At 41.8% G+C, this 17,691-nt stretch overlaps 1 protein-coding gene across 3 annotated transcripts in view; it reads right to left on the reverse strand.

Moving 5' to 3' along the window:
- The window catches only part of PLXNB2 (plexin B2), a 323,100-nt gene that overhangs the window by 118,401 nt on the left and 187,008 nt on the right, over positions 1-17,691 (reverse strand). For all 3 annotated transcript variants that reach the window (XM_073619756.1, XM_073619757.1, XM_073619758.1), the window contains 4 exons: positions 16,969-17,163; positions 8,604-8,732; positions 5,880-5,980; positions 4,604-4,730 (listed from right to left, as the gene is read on the reverse strand). In XM_073619756.1, the coding sequence (XP_073475857.1) occupies positions 4,604-4,730; positions 5,880-5,980; positions 8,604-8,732; positions 16,969-17,163 (552 nt within the window). The remainder of the gene's footprint in view (positions 1-4,603; positions 4,731-5,879; positions 5,981-8,603; positions 8,733-16,968; positions 17,164-17,691) is intronic.

Consider the following 17,691-nt stretch of genomic DNA (forward strand, 5'->3'; position numbering starts at 1 on the left):
AATCATTGCAAGCACTTACAATTGTTTAAAATATTTTTGCAATGGTTTTTCATAATTTTCCATCATTTTTGAGATTTTTAATGTAAAAAAAATAGGGCACCTTCAAAAACCCCTTAAAACGCAAACACAGCTAAACGCGCGTTTTGGCGTCTGAAACGTGTTAAACTTTTGTGTCTGAACCCATTTTTTCGCTTCTGGAAAAACGAGGTTAAACGCAACTGCCTAAAAACGCCAAAAAACGAGACTGTGTACATGGACACATAGGATAACATTGAATGAGTTCAGGGGCAGTTGAAAAAAGTGTCCAACTGCCTCTGAACGCGCGTTTAACATCGTCTTGTGTGCATGGGGCCTTACTCTAAAACCCCTAACTAAAATGTGTAATTTAATCTCAGTATAAGGCTGGGTTCATACTGGTACGACAAACGCTCCGACATTGTGAGCTCATGTCGCATGACGTGTGATAATCAATGTTTCCCTATGGGAGCCATCTTAACTGGTCCGACACAAGTCGGAAAATGCTCCCTGCACTACTTTGGTCTGACTTTGATCCTACTTCAGCCCATTGAATATCACTGAAGTCGGATCAAAGTCGGATCACGGTCTTAACTGATCCGACTTTGGCATGCAACTTGTGCTCTGATGATCTTGAAGGGGAACTCCACGCCAAATAAAAAAAAAACAAAAACGACATGGGTTCCCCCTCCTGAACTGTACCAATCCGCATGCCCTCAACATGGGGGGTGGGGGGGGGGGTGGGTGCTTTGGGGCAGGAGGGCCTTGCGCCCCCCACCCCAAAGCACCTTGTCCCCATGTTGATGAAGACAAGGGCCTCTTCCCGACAACTCTGGCCGTTGGTTGTCGGGGTCTTATCGGAATATGGAAGCCCCCTTTAACAAGGGGGCCCTAAGATCCCGGCCCCCCACCCTATGTGATTGAGTATGAGGTACATCGTACCCCTACCCATTCACCTAAAAAAAAAAAAAAAAAGTGTCAAAAATAAAACGCAGTACACAGGTTTTTAAAATAATTTATTAAGGCAGCTCCGGATCTTCTCCACTGCTGTCTTCTAGCTTTCCCTATCCGGTTCTTCTCGCTCTGTCCGCTGTCTTCTGCCTCTGCCGGGTCTTTTCTGCTGTCTTCTGACTCTGCCTGCTGTTCTTCCAATGTTCGCTGTCTTCTCCCTCTGTTGTTCTTCTGATGTTGACTCAACGCTATTTCCCGCTCTAATGCTGGCTGTGCCACTACTTATATTGGCATGGGACAGGGTCACCAGCTGACGTCACCTGGAGGCCCTGCCCCTTATGACGTCCCTACCCTATCATGCCTGGGCAGTGACGTCATAAGGGACGGGGCCTCCGGGTGACGTCAGCCGGTAACCCCGCCCCATGCCAATATAAGTAGTGGCACACGGCGCACCCAGCATTAGAGCGGGAGAGAGCGTTGAGTCAACCCGGCAGAGGCAGAAGACAGCAGAGAAGACCTGGCAGAGGCAGAAGACAGCGGAAAGAGGGAGAAGAACCGGAGAGGGATAGAAGACATCAGCGGAGAAGACCTGGAGAGGGGAGAAGAAGTCAGAAGCAACGCTGGAGCTGCCCTAATAAATTACTTTAAAAACCTGTGTACTGCGTTTTATTTTTGACACTTATTTTTAGGTGAATGGGTAGGGGTACAATGTACCCCATACTCATTCATATAGGGTGGGGGCTGGGATCTGGGGGCCTCCTTGTTAAAAGGGGCTTCCAGATTACGATAAGCCCCAGAGGCCCTTGTCCTCATCAACATGGGGACAGGGTGCTTTGGGGTGTGGGGAGCAAGGCCCCCAGCCTCAAAGAACTCCCCCCATGTTGAGGGCATGCGGCCTGGTACAGTTCAGAGGGAGGGCACTCGCTCGTCCCCACACCCTTTCCTGACCTGCGGGGCTGTGTGCTCGGATAAGGGTGTGGATTTTGGGGGAACCCCCACATCATTTTTTTTTTATTTGGCGTGGAGTTTCCCCTAAAGATTCATACCAAACACAAAGTGCCTGCATTGTCGGGATCAAAGCCCCATTCATTGAAGTCGGACTGATGTCGGACTTCAAGTGGCAGGGCAAAGTTGGGTACAGCTGCTCTGTGACGCCCTCAGAGGTTTGTTAGAGAACCTTAGTGAACAAACAGCAAAATGAAGGCCAAGGAACACACAAGACAGGTCTGGGATAAAGTTGTGAGGAAGTTTAAAGCAGGGTGAGGTTATAAAAAAAAACCCAAGCTTTGAACTCATGGAGCACTGTTCAATCCATCATCCAAAAATGGAAAGAGTAAGGCACAACTGCAAACCTACCAAGACATGGCTGTTTACCTAAACTGACAGGCCGGGCAAGGAGAGCATTAATCAGAGAAGCAGCCAAGAGGCCCATGGTAACTCTGGAGGAGCTCCAGAGATCCACAGCTCAGGTGGAAGAATCTGTCCACAGGACAACTATTAGTCGTGCCCTCCACAAATCTGGCCTTTATGGAAAAGTGGCAAGAAGAAAGCCATTGTTGAAAGAAAGTCATAAGAGTCCCACTTGCAGTTTACGAGAAGCCATGTGGGGGACACAGTGGAAGAAGTAGCTCTGGTCAGATGAGACCAAAATTGAACTTTTTGGCCTAAAAGCAAAACACTGTGTGTGGTGGAAAACTAACAATGCACATCACCCTGAACACACCATCCCCACCGTGAAACATGGTGGTGGAGATACTTTTCTTCAACAGGTACAGGGAAGCTGGTCAGAGTTGATGGGAAGATGAATGGAGCCAAATACATGGCAATCTTAGAAGAAAATCTGTTATAGTCTGCAATAGACTTGAGACTGGGGCGGAGGTTCACCTTCCAACAGGACAACGACCCTAAACATAGCCAGAGCTACAATGAAATGTTTTAGATCAAAGCGCATCCATGTGTTAGAATGGCCCAGTCATAGTCCAGTCACAGTCCAGACCTAAATCCAATTGAGAATCTGTGGCAATACTTGAAAATTGCTCTCCATCCAATATTACAGAGCTTTAGCTATTTTGCAAAGAAGAATGGGCAAAAATGTCACTCTCTAGCTGGTAGAAACTTACCCAAAAAGACTTGCAGCTGTAATTGCCGCAAAAGGTGGTTCTACAAAATATTGACTCAGGGGGGCTAAATACAAATGCATGCCACACTTTTCATATATTTGTAAAAAAAAAATTAAAAACCATTTGTCATTTTCCATCCACAATTATGTTCCACTTTGTGTTGGTCTATCATATAAAATCCCAATAAAATAAATTTACATTTTTGGTTGTATCATGACAAAACCTGGACATTTTCAAGGATTATGAATACCTTTTCAAGGCACTATAGGTGCAAGAGCTGAACTTGTTAAAGTACCTCCATGTTTTGATGGCCTCTCTTGCAGATCATACATTATTAAAGAAAGGTAGGTAAAAAAATGCCATTTTTTTTGCTTTGCTGAAATTTGAACATTTCAGCAACATGCATTAGGAGTCAATGGGGTAGTAAAAAATAAGATTTTTTGAAAGCCCAACCGAAGCCTTTGTATTTATTACGGTCAATACACACAGGCTGCATATACAGTAATAAAGACACTGCCCTTTTGGTTTCTTTTTGTATTTCTAAGTGCTGTAGAGCAAGGGATAAAATCCTTGCTACAGCATGGTGGAAGTTCCTTGCAAGTTTAGGGCTGCATTTCTGCAAATAGAGTTGGAGATTTGGGCAGGATCGGTGGTGTCCTCAATACTAAGAAATACAGCCATATACTTATCCATCCTGCATAACATCAGGGAGTCGTGTGATCATCTCCAAATTTATTCTGCAGCAGGACGACATCCCCTCCCCCCAAACATACAGCCAATGCCATTAGGAAACTATCTTCGGTGTAAAGAACAACAAGGAGTCCTGGAAGTGATGGTTTGACTCCCACAGAGCCCTGATCACAACATCCAGTCTGTCTGGGATTATATGAAGAGACAGAAAGATCTGTGGTTAGCTCTTCAACACATTTGGAACAACCTACCCACAGAGTTTCTTCAAAAACTGTGTGCAGGTGTACCTAGAAGAACTGATGCTGTTTTGAAGGCAAAAAGTGGTCACACCAAATATTGATTTGAATTTCTCTTCTGTTCATTAACTTTAATTTTGTTAGCTGATAAACTATTAAACACTTTTATTTTTGAAAGCATTCCTAACTGACAGCATTTTCTTGCACCTTTCTAAAACTTTGGAGGGATTGGCAGTGAGGAGAGGCGGACACTTAACGGTTGTTAAGGTGGATGAGTCTGGCAGTGGCATTCATGATAGGTTGAAGAGGGGATAGCTGTCAGAGAGGTATTTATTTATTTTCACTCATAAAGCAACAGGAATACACACAAAGAAATCTAATAATGAATGCTTTTGTGCAATACATGCTTAGCACAAAAGTAGTCTATAAAATATCGACAAGGATATTGGATATTTTGTTCTGTTTTAGACAAACGTTCTGTACTTTTGCTTTATTAATGCTAAAGTACATCTTTAGAAGCAAGACTCTATGGGAAGAAACTTTGATGCCTATAGTATGGCAAGAGTTAGGAAATAATGACAACATACTTACATCAACAAGTTTATTAATACTCATATTACTTGGGCTGGCACTTTCAATTTTCATACAAACACCTCCAGGACTCCAGAGCCAGTGGTTTGGATCATTAGCTTGCGAACAATGCGCCTTTCTTAAGCATCTGAAAATAGTTGAACAGCACGAAACAGAAAATGGTAACATTTTAATAACCACAACAATAACAGTAATATTGCAAAATATCACTGAACTTGTTTAAAGAGTTATTTTTGGCTATTAATTTCAATGCAATGTAATCATTACTGTACAGTAAGGTCACAAGCATTTGCATGCACCAACAAGCAGTTTGTTTTAATAAACATCAAATTAAACCGGTAAGGATTAGAAGCAACAAGAACCCATCTTCTTTCCTGCAACTTACATTAGTCTACATTGAAGTTACATACAATGCGGAAAATATTTGATCCCCTTCAGAATTTGTAAGTTTGCCCACTTACAAATAAATTAAGGGTCTATAATTATCAAAGGTGTATTTTAAACGATAGAGACAGAATTTCAACCAAAATTCATTAAAAAACAAATGATACAAATGTTATAAATTGAGTTGCAGTTCAGTGAGTAAAATAATTATTTGATCCCCTACCGACTTACAATAATTCTGGCTCCCACAGACTGGCTACAGTATGTGCTCATGTGGTACACAGATTAGTCCTGTCAATTTAAGTAGGTGCTTCCAACAGTAACTCATTATGTGTATAAAAGACACATGTCCACAGAATCTCTTTCTTCCATTCAAACCTTACCATCATGGGCAAGACCAAAGAGCTGTCAAGGAGTGGCCTAGCCAGTCTCCAGACCTTAATCCTATAGAAAATATATGAAGGGAGCTGAAACTTTGAGTTGCCAAGCAACAGCCAGGAAACCTTAAGGATTTAAAGAAGATCTGTAAAGAAAAGTGGATCAAAATCCCTCTTGAGATGTGTGCAAACCTGGTAACCAACTACGTCGTCTTACCTCTATGCTTGCCAACAAGGGTCTCTCTACAAAGTACCAAGTCATGTTTTGCTTGGGGATCAAATACTTACTTTACTCACTGAACTGCAACTCAATTTATAACATTTGTATCATGTGTTTTTTTCTGGATTTTTGGTTGATATTCTGTCTCTATCATTTAAAATACACCTATGATAAAAATGATAGAGGCTTCATTTCTTTGTAAGTAGGAAAACTCAGAAAACATGCAGGGGATCAAATAATTATTTTCTCCACTGTAAATGAATCTCATTTAAGGAGTTTAAACAATCTTACGTACTTTCCTTCTACGACACACCATCCACAGTAGGGATCCTTGGCCTGAATACATTCATTGCAGTCTAAATGTCGTTCACATTCCTGAACAGGAACACGATGCACCTATGTAAAAATAATTTAAAAAAAATACTAAATAAATCTTGTCTATAGATTCCAAAGACATGTGCTTAGATTTTGAATACGATTGTGTTTCTGAAGCTTAAAGCGGAGGTCCGGACGTTTTTTTTTTTTTAAAGTCAGCAACTACAAAATACTGTAGCTGCTGACTTTTAATAAGGGCACTTACCTGTCCAGCGAGCCCACGATGTCGGCCCCCGGAGGCGGATCCGTCCATCGGATTGGGTGCCAGTGCCGCCATCCTAAGGGAAACAGGCAGTGGACCCTTGAGTTTTCTGGGACACACACATGTCCCAGAAGACAACGGGGCAGCTCGCCAAAGAGGAGGAAGTGAAGGGACAGCGCCATGGAATAGGAAGAGGCAGATTAGGAAGACTGCCTAGCAACAGGCATTTCTGGTAAGTAAAAATTTTTTTTTTTTTTTTTTTAGATATTTTTTGTAGAATGTTAATGCAATTTTTAATTTTAGGGTGGACCTCCACTTTAATGGGAAAGATTTAAAATCTCAGTCACATTTCTATTGCTGTTTTCTACAGTAGTAATTATATATAGACAAGAAGGTAGTTGAAAATACCCTAATGAGGACAAAAACAGTAATAAAAAACATCTTTAAAGAGAATATAGAGAGTGTGTCGTGACTAAACTCTCTTTCTAAAATGCCATTTGCAGGGGCAGCAACCCCATAGCACTTCCTGATAGAAAAAAAAAATAAAAAAAAACAAACAAAAAAAAAGAACTAGGAAAAGGAAAGCTATGGTGTTGCTTTACTATAAGGTGAAAGTGCAAAATCTGGTGCAGCTGTGTATAGCAACCAATAGGCTTTTTTGGTCAAAGCTTAATTGAAGAAGCTGAAGTTAGAAGCCGATTTGCTGCCTTGCACAGCTACACCAGATTTTGCACTCAACCCCTATGCTTTCAAGCATACTGCCTGCAAGTGTTGCCATTGCCTCTCTGTTGGATGCAGTGATCTCCTGCCCCACAGATAAATGATCATAGAGGCTATTGTTGCTTGCTATGATGCTTTCTGGGGGTCATCATACTGGCCCTGACACATGCTGGTTATCACTGCTGGCACCTACACCAGAATTTCTTCAGTGTACCCCCAGGCCCCATTTTGTTTCATCTAAAGCAAAAGGGGGGGAAATGGCACAATAGAAGCCATATCCTGAGAAGCATAACCCACTTTATTGACCTTGCCTACAACGTAGGCCTCCCAAGAAAAGCACCACATTTTTCTTCTCAATACTTTCAAGTTGTCACTCTTAATTCCTTTCAAATTTTGGCAACTATAGTTTATTTTTATGCCTACTAATACCAATTATAGAATAGATTTTTGCACTGTAAGGGGCATTGTTGCATACTTCTGACCACTGCACTCTGTATGCTTTAATGTGCTCAAAGAGGCTACAGACTGATCTTATTACACTGTAAATGGTCTAGATATAACACTGTATATTTCATATTCTGACTCTCTCATTATGTTATATCTGCTTTTATCATAAAAAGGGATTTGGGTGTTGGCACTTCACTCCCCTTCTTATACTACCAACACAATACCCACCTTGAGTCATTCCTGGCCAGTTGTCTGGCTCTCATGCTGATCCAATGGCTTTAAAGAGGAGCTCCAGGCTCCTGCAGAAAAATATTAAAAGTCAGCAACTACAAATAATGTAGCTGCTGACTTTTAATATTTGACACCTACCTGTCTTGGAATCCAGAAGTGTCTTCACCCGAGCCGATGCCGCCTCCATCTGCACTAAGGGAAACCGACAGTGAAGCTGCGTAGCTTCACAGCCGGTTCCGTACTGCGCATGAGCAAAGCGCGCTGCGCTCTCTGATTGGGCCTGTGGTAGGGGAAGGAGGAGTTTGCCGCGGCTGTGGTTTTGACAGGTATCCGCTCCCCCCTCCAAAAGGTGCCCAATGTGGCAGCAGAGGGGATGGGGAGAGGAGGCAGACAAGCGGAGCTTCCTCTTTTGGGTGGAGCTCCGCTTTAAGCATTTTAAAAAAAAATATTTAAGCATGAATCCATAATAAGTAGGCAGATCAGGAGTTCTGACTTGACTCCGATATTGAGATACTGACCCAAAACAAGCATAGAAATGACAAAGAAAGAACCCAGAGACAGACAGACAATTAGGGCCATATTTATAACAGTGAGTGGATATCAATCTCTATGGGACATTGCAGTAAATACTGCTTACACAAATGTCAGAGTGTGGAGCCTGTGGCTTTGTTTGGCACTCTGGGATAGGAGGAGTGCCCTGTCACATGCGTGTTGAAGTTATGTGACAAGTTTACTTCTCCTCCCAACACTTTTTCCAATTCAATAGTATGAATGGGTCATTGTTTAAGTCGTACCACAAGTCAAACTGAAAGAATATCTGTAAAGCACAATACTGTGAAGGATTTTTCTTTAAAAGCAATAGTATGATCCATGTTGGACAATACCACTGCTTTATGAATTTGCCCTTTAGCCTTCTTCGTAAGGTCAGCAATGACAGCTCCTTTAAAACTCTAAGCATAGGGTTCCTTTAAATAAAAATAGTTTGGGCTAGCGTTTCACTTTACCCAAATGACCAAAAACAAAGACATTCGATTGACCACATACCTTTTTTTTGGTCATTACATAAAGATGTTCCTTGGCAGCATCAAAAACCATTCCATTCTTCACGCTACTTGTGGTAGGAAAGGGCACTGTCCTGTACTCATTTGCAGGTTTCCCTTTCCCTAGATAAGCCTACAAAAAAAAAGAAACAAAACTTGGGTCAAGAGCAACAAACAAGTGAAGCTTATAAAATCAGCAATGATTGCCTCAGCAATACGATCTCAATCAGCATCAATTTAGGGTATCCCGAACCATGAAAGTAATTTCAAACAGGGAGAACTCACCATTTTAATCATGAAACTATGTCCACCCAGACTTACTGGAAAAAACAAAGTGGGTACAGAATGTAAACCCATATGAAATAAAGTCCTAAATGCTAACCTGACAATACTGAAAGCAACCACTATAAAATATGTTCTAGTATATAAAGTACAAGTGATAAAAGTGGCAAAAGTGAGATACAATCTTCAAATTAGACAATGATAAAGTGCTGGTGATAAAAAATGTCCAAATATGAAACTCTTCAAATAAATATTAAAGTGCAATTAGTAGAAATGAAATCCATATAAAAAAGTGAACTGAAGCCGTGAAGTGCTGCTCCAACTGACACTCTGTGCAGATTAGGGAGTGTAAACGGTGACTTAGTGACTCGTTTCTTCAGTGAAATTACACCTCTGTGTGAAATAGCCCCTTACCTTAGAGCTGTAAGGTAACAGCGTGAAAAAAATGCAGTAACGGCCAAAGAGATCCAGGCTCCTGCAATAGGCCACTTGGGGTTTCTCCTCTGTGCAACTCAGCGATAAATGGAAAGGGAGACTAAGAATATAAAACAAAAACACAAACACAGCACCATGAGCGGCACTGTGATGAAGTCACGTGACACTACTTGTTGGAACAGATGGGCACCGAAAGTGACGTCAGGTTGCAAGCTCACCGCTTGTGAAGCTGTGTTTGTGTTTTAGCAGCACTTCACGGCTTCAGTTCACTTTTTTATATGGACTTAATTTCTACTAATTGCACTTTAATATTTATTTGAAGAGTTTCATATTTGGACATTTTTTATCACCAGCACCAGCACATATTTTATAGTGGTTGCTTTCAGTATTGTCAGGTTAGCATTTAGGACTTTATTTCATATGGGTTTACATTCTGTACCCACTTTAGTTTTTCCAGCACTTCTTATACATTATTGCTATTTTAGTTATCACTCAGAGCGCAACACCATCTATTGGTTTTTATCCTAAAGATGGATTAGACCATCTGTTTTTTTTGTCCTGCTGAAAAAGTGGTACCAGAGAGGAAATGAAGGAAACTCAACAGAAACGTCTTGTCTGATGAACCATTGGGGCATTTACATGACTGGAGCAGACAGAATTTGGAACATTTGAGCATGGCAACTAATCAGCTTCTAGCCTCAGCTTGTTCAATTAAGCTTTGCAAATGAAAGATAGAAGCTGATGCCATGCACATCTACTAGTTGCTTCAGTTAGAATAAATTCCCCTAAATGTCAGCAGAACAGGAAGGGGAGATATATCTCTCTAACAGAGCCCTGGATAGCATTAGAAACATGAAGGGAGTTCTAATCCTCCAGGCTCTATCCAAAACTAGAAAAAAAGTTTCTGGCTTGACATATACTTTACGTAGCGTGAAGGTTTAATTTAGATAACAACAGCTATACAGCCATTATTAATGGTGGTAGTACAAACACACTGCAAAGAGTATAGCTAAATTAAAAATCCCAGTGTCTTGTCATATACATTGTGGATAGGTTCCTGTAAAAGAACTTGTCACTGATTGACCCAATACCGCACACACTGCCAACAGTATTCTATGTTTAGAACTTAGCACACAGGAGCATTGTGAAGTGTGTGGGATGAAAGGAATATCTGCATAATTATTATTTTCACTTTCTCCCTCAGGGACCTCAAAGAAATATAAAGTAAGATAAATAACAACTTATTGCATCTTAGGCACAGTCCTCTGAGTATTTATCTCACAGATTGCAAAATTAATGGATCTGGATATATACTATATGATAGCGACAGAGAACAATAATCCATACACAATATCACACGTAGAAAACAGTTACTGATTAAAAAAAATATACATGTGTCTACACAATTTTGACTGAGGTTCACCAAGACATTGGTGACCATTAATCAGGCACCTGAGTCAAGAAGGGAGTACTTCTCTAAAGGCTTTTTCATCTCCTTAGGCTGGTACAATTTTCTTGTACAACTTTCAACAAACCTAAACACTTTATATGCAGTCAGGCAGGCATAGTTGAAGGTAAATCAAAAGAAAATTGTATACTGTATGGCCAGCCTTACCCTAGCTTTAGGGGCAAAAACACTAAGACATTCTATAATATTACATATTTATAACATTAATATAATATTTTAGGAGTAGAGAGGGATTAGAACATCGGTTTTTATTGCTACCTCTGCCCCCGTTGGGGAGATACTCTCTCTTCATATGTCCCATTTACAGTCATCATCAGAAGTGAAAGTAAAAGATAATCCCAAATAGTAATAGAGGGGAAATCTTCCAATGGAGACACTAAACCTAGTGACCTGGGGGGCCCCAATTGATTCCCCTGATTTGCAGGGATTTCCTTACTTCCTGTTTTGGCTATGAGAGAGTAAGTGAAGATAAATCTCCCCAATGGGGCACAGATGGCTAAAAAAAAATAAAAAAAAATAAAAAAAAAAATAACAGGGGTTATAACCATTCCTTACGCTATCCAAAATGAAAAACACATTTTTGCCTATAGTTCTACTTTAAGGTCGAATGTTGAAGGGGAGAGTGAACTTGGCTGCACTACGCTATCCAAAATGAAAAACACATTTTTGCCTATAGTTCTACTTTAAGGTCGAATGTTGAAGGGGAGAGTGAACTTGGCTGCACAAATATGCTCCACTATTTCAAACACTATCAATGGAGATCACTGAATGGCATGGATGCATATAAAGTGACACTAAAGGTTCAATTTTTATTTTTTAAAAATAACAAACATGTCATACTTACCTCCACTGTGCAGCTTGTTTTGCACAGAATGGCCCCGAATGGCGTTTTCTGGGGTCCCCCGGCGGCTCTCCTAGCTCCTCCCCATCTCAGATAAGCCCCTGGGAGAAGTGCTCTCCCGGGGGTTACCTTGCAGACGTGCTCCAGAGTCCTGCATTCGGTGTCCATAGCCGCCGAGTGCAGGACTTGGCCCCACTCCCGCATCATTGAAATTGATTGACAGCAGCGCGAGCCAACGGCTGCGCTATCATCAATCAATCCAATGAAGAGCCAAGAAGCCCAGGCAACGATCGAGCGCGGGACTTTCGAGGGCTCAGGTAAGTAAACCAGGGGGCTGGGGGGCCAGTAATCATCAGATGCATCCTATGCATTAAGGTGAAAAAACATGAACCGTTACAACCCTTTTAACTACTATAGTATTCATTTGGTCTTTTAGTCACAGCTGATATGAACTTTGATTTTTTTTTTTTTTTTTTTAAGGCATTTTGCACAAATGAACATTAGTTAATATTGTTTGTCAGTAGAGTATTATATGATTCAAAAAGAAATGGGGCAAGGATGTGCACGAGGGATCACATAGGTACACGCCTAAAGTAGTCAAATGCACTGCAGGAGGAGCTCTAATATAAGGGCCCATAGGAATCCATCCCATACTAGGATTAGGCGCCGCTTCTCCCATCATATGGATACTGATCATTTTGCGCTGTGACATATTTGCAAATATTCTTCCATACTAAATAACTCTCACATAATGTGTGTGCCACCTAACTCACAGCAGGTGCCTATTTAATGATTCCTACTATAATCCAAATGATTACAAACTATAGAAGTGCAGTGCTGACAGCCTAAAAAACGAACCAGAAAAATGTAATATTACCATATAAATAGCTCACATACAAACCCACCCTTCACACAAATTTTACAAATAATTTTAAAACAATAGTGACATAATCCAGTGCATATATCCAATTAAAAGCATGAATGTGTCCCAAAACATTCATGAAAGAAACTACATAGCATGAAAGTGTCACATTTGTATATAAAATGTCCATGAAGTGAAAGCAATCCACACTGAAGTTAAAAAAGCGCTTCAATGCAAATGCACCATGTGTTTTCTTCATGTGATATCATTTGTTATCTTGTGCAACAAACACACAATTGCCCAAGTTGTGATAGGTGCCTGCTAGCCTGGACCATTGTTTAAGAGGTCTTGAAACGCTAAATCCCCCAAGGAGCTAATACTCCTATGCTAAGGCAGGGTTTACACTGAACAACACGACTGTCATCCTACTTTGCCCTGTGACATCGGTCCTACTTCTATCTGACTTGAATGAAGAGGATATGATTTTGCTCTGACTTGGAGATAATCCGACTTGTCCTTTGACCAATCAAAACAATCCCAGTGTGACAAATTCCTTTTCCTCCTGCTGTAATCACCAAGTCGGATGTCACAAGTCAGATGGTTAGGACGAGCATCTGACTTCAATGATACGGAATGGGCTGAAAAGGGAACAAAGTAGTGCAGAAACCTTTTCTAAAGTCGGACCGACTTGCATTGGACCAGTTAAGATGGCTCTCATAGGGAACCATTGATTTGTACACGTCATGCAACGTGTGCTCCCAAAGTTGGAATGTATGTCGTACCAGTGTAAACCAGCTCTAACTTCTCCACTTATAGTACAGCTTGGATTATAAAATAAACTGGTCTCTGGATAACCCATTTTCTTCTGCAGGATTTTGACTCCTCAATTATGGTCATCGCTCAAGATTTCCTGAGGTATTGGCCTCCTTCCCAAATGCTATCCTTCTAGGCTACTTGATTACAACCCCCTGGACTTCCTTTTCCCCCCTTCTCTCCCATCCCCCGATGATATTTATTTAAGGTTTTATTGCTGTCTTGTGAGTCTGTGTTTTCTAACATGACTATTGTTTAGGCCTCTTTCACACGGATGATCCGTATGTCCGTTTTTCATCCATCCGTTTTCGGATGAAAAACGGACATACAGTCATCCCTATGGGGCGTCGGATGTCAGCGGTGACATGTCCGCTGACATCCGACCCCGCTCCGATCCGAAAAGTGTAACGGAGGAAAAACCTACTTTTTCCTCCGTTTTCGGATCGGATCGGATGACGACGGACACTACGGACCGTCATCATCCGATCCCCCCATAGGGGAGAGCGGCGCTCTGACAGGTCCGTCGCTGCACAGTGTGCAGCGATGCACCTGTCATCTTCCTGCTCAGCGGGGATCGGCGGAGCTATCCCCGCTGAGCAAGCGGATGTTCACGGGGCGGATCATGACTGATCTGCCCCGTGTGAAAGAGGCCTTAGTCTAGTACTGTACCTTTATAATGAATTTCCTCAATCTTCATAGACCTATGTTATTTATCTTTAATGCCTTTTTGTTAATGTTCCTAAGACTTATTTGCTATCCTGATGTGTAAATGCTTTTATTGTCATGTGAAAATAAAAATATATTGAATGAGGAAAAAAAACAAAAAAAACAAAACACATGCCAAGTGCTCATTGTATATTGTATTACAAATCCAAAAACACACCTCTACATCAAATGAGAATAGAAACCACCTGTCTCTATCCACTGCTAGAGTGGCATAAACCCAGAAAGGGGAATGATATGCCACCCATGCTCCTGCAGACCAGCACCCCTCCGTACAGCATGATGTCAATGCAAAGACTCCACATTACGTAGACTTCATAAAGGGTGCTGGTCCCAGTGGCTTACTGCAGGAACATGGGCGGGATATACCCACCCTCTCTGGGTTAATGCTACACGCTGCAGAGTCACAGGTGGTTTCTATTCTCAACTGATGTATTTTTTTAATAAAAATATACTAGGCCTTGCACTCTGCAGTGTTGAGCATCATGGGAAGTTCCAAAACATCTGGGGTGCCAAGTTTCGCTATCACTGCCTTGGGGAATTTAAAGACCTCCTATAACCAAGAAGTCCAACAGTCCGAGTGAGTGCACACCTATCGCCACTTGGCGAATTAAGTGGTGTGTTGCATAAAATATTAATTGATATCACATGAAGAAAACACGTGGATTTAAAGCACATTTTTTTACATCTGTGTAGATTGCTTTCACTTCATGAATGTTTATATATAAAACGTGAGGACTGTTTCATGCTATGCAATTTTGATTATAAATGTCTAATGGAAAAAATAAACATTTTTTACCTGCAAAAAGATGTGCATTGTTTTTTCTTTTGGAGAGCGAACTTATCCTTTAGGTCACTATTGTATTAGAACTATTTGTAAAGTTTGTGTGGAGGGTGGTTTTGTATGCAAGTTATTTATATGGTGATATTTATATTTTTTTGGTAGTTTTCTTTTTTTTTTTCAGGGTGATAACACTGCGCTTCAATAGCTTTCTTTATCATTGTAAATATAGTGATGTATGTATTAATATAGCCATCATTATAATAGGATGTTGTTTATATACCAGAGCAATGGTGGTCAACTTTCCTGATATGAGGGGCTTCAAGTGTGGCCCCACACGAAAGTCAGGGAAAATTCATCAGAGATGGTAGACACACAAACAGGCAGGGGCGGGATGGGCTGGGGGGGCAGGATGGCAATTCCCCACCCAGACCGCCCTAAATTATGTTGAAAACAGACTTTTATTTTTCCTTCTCTAGGAAGTCAGGGTGGGGCCTGGGGGAATGGTCGCTGTTGCATTGCGGGAGTTGCAGTCCGCTCCCAAGGAAAAAGCTTAGAGGAAATTACAACTCCCGGAGACTGGAATCTCGGAGGCAGGCAGAGGCAGGGTGCGTCAGGGAGTCGGGATGCACATGACTGGCTTGGGCTGTGGTTAAGGGCGCTGGTTGCAACTTGACCCTAGGACCAGGAGCATCACCCCCCCAGGAGGCCATGGCGTGCAAAGACCTGCTGAGCTGCCTGGTGAAAGACCCAGACAACCCCAGCTGACCCTCACATCCTATCTCCCCTCCTATACACCCCATTTACCCTGCCCCAGTGATAAGGCCGCATTGATGGGCACTGGTGAGGCTGCATTGAAAAAACAGTTAGGCATTGATGGTGAGCTGATTCGGTGGTTCAATGGGCATGCTGTCCGTTTTCATCCGATCCCTCCATAAGCAGCAGCGGTGCCTGACAAGCCCCTCCTCGCTCAGTGAGCAGAGAGGGACCTGTCATCCGCCGGCTCAGCGGAGATCAACGGACTGATCTCCCGCTGAGCCGGCGGACCGAGGCAGAGTCCGTGGAAACGGAGTCCGCCTCGTGTGAATGTAGGCTTTAAAAAAAAAATAAAAATAAACATACTCACCTTTATGCCACAGTACATGTGATGCTGCAGCTGTCCCACGTTAGTTCTAAGACCAAGAAATTGGTGTTCACGTGATTGTCAATTGCTCAGTCTGCTCCAAACGGAGAGCAGTGACTACTGGACTGTGGAGGCGGTGGATGCAGCTGGCTCTGGCTCTAAGCCATGTGTTGAAAGGCAGAGCCAGCTGTCCTTCGTCAGTAGGCAGGATCCTGACAATCCTGGCACAGCTCTGCCCCGTCAGCTGATATCGGGCAATAGCCAGCTATCAGCTGACTCTGGATCACAAGACAAAAATAAATGTACTCCCAAAAAACATTAAAGTTTTTGCCATACTCCTCTTTTGATGGTCACCTTAAAGGTTTCTACAGGCATTAACTATCTGGCAGACAGATCGTGCATGTTCCAATCTGCATCTATCATGCATACATCATGTTTACATGGAAGCGGGAGGGGAAGATACTGTATTACCAGCCTATCTTGGTGGAAAAATTATTCGTGGCTAAAACACAACCCACCTGTCAAAGCTTGACCAGAAAATATCTACATTTATTAAATGTATCTGATACAAAAAAGCTTCAGCTAATATCTCAGATCTCCCTCAGAGTTTATTTTTTCCCCCACATTTGTATTAGCTGCAGTACCACTAGAGCAGGGGTCTCCAAACTTTCTAAAGAAAGGGCCAGTTTACTGTCCCTTCAGTCTTTAGGGGTACCAGACTGTGCCTGATCTTTGGTATTGGGGGGTGAAATTTTTGTTGTCAGTGGAAGGAATTATGTTCCATCGTTGGTGTCAGTGGCAGGAATAATGCCTCAAGGGCTGGTTAAAGGCAAGCAAAGGGCCACATCTGGCACAGGGCCGCAATTTGGAGACCACTGCACTAGAGCAACAAGCGTAGGCATAGTATACAGAAAAGCATTACAAAACATAAAATACAGAAATACAGGCATATGGCAGGCCAACCTTTATTCAATACACTAACATAGTCACGTACATTAAAAATATACATTAAGCAAGTTCACCAAGGCACAATCTAGTTACCTTCACCAGTTTTCCTTCAGCTGTACCGAGGAACATAATAGTGTGCTCATTCTCAACAGACACTGCTATAGAGGTAAAGGGGTTAATTTCCCGCACAAGCACAGCATTTACAGTAACACCATTTCTGCTCTGTAGTGGGTAAGGCAAGTGCTCTGATCCACATGGATATTTCACCGACTCTTCTGCTTGTGAAGTCTGCAAAGAAGACCAAAAATAGAATAAATCACTGCTTGCTCTAAGACAGCTAGACTCCATGCTTAGAGGTTTTAAACAGTGGAAAAAAAAAACCTCACAGATTACTACAGAAAAGTATCACATGTCCATTACAAATAAAACTATTTGTAAAAGGACACACTATCCCTGGTCTATGTGACCTATTCACAAATTGAGGCATGCAGCTCATCCACTTTATTTCCCTCCATGAACTGTCTTTTTTAGAGCTCATCGGCCTTTCTATGCAACAACCTAAGAACTTATGTGAAATAATTATATATGTTAACATGTAAGCACTATTACAGGGGGCTTACATGCCACTAGAATACCAACTTGAATATGTGAATCATGGTTGTCAATAAATGCATTTACATCCAGAGTGCATATCATGTAGCAAGCTGAAAATTTAATTTTAGTCTACAATTACTGTGTAAAACAAGACCAATTACACATCAATTTTCTGTGAGCTACATACCTTCAAGGTTCAGAACAAATAGGCGTATAGTATAA

The sequence above is a fragment of the Aquarana catesbeiana genome, linkage group LG03, assembly GCF_042186555.1.
Source record: "Aquarana catesbeiana isolate 2022-GZ linkage group LG03, ASM4218655v1, whole genome shotgun sequence".
Lineage (NCBI taxonomy): Eukaryota > Metazoa > Chordata > Amphibia > Anura > Ranidae > Aquarana > Aquarana catesbeiana.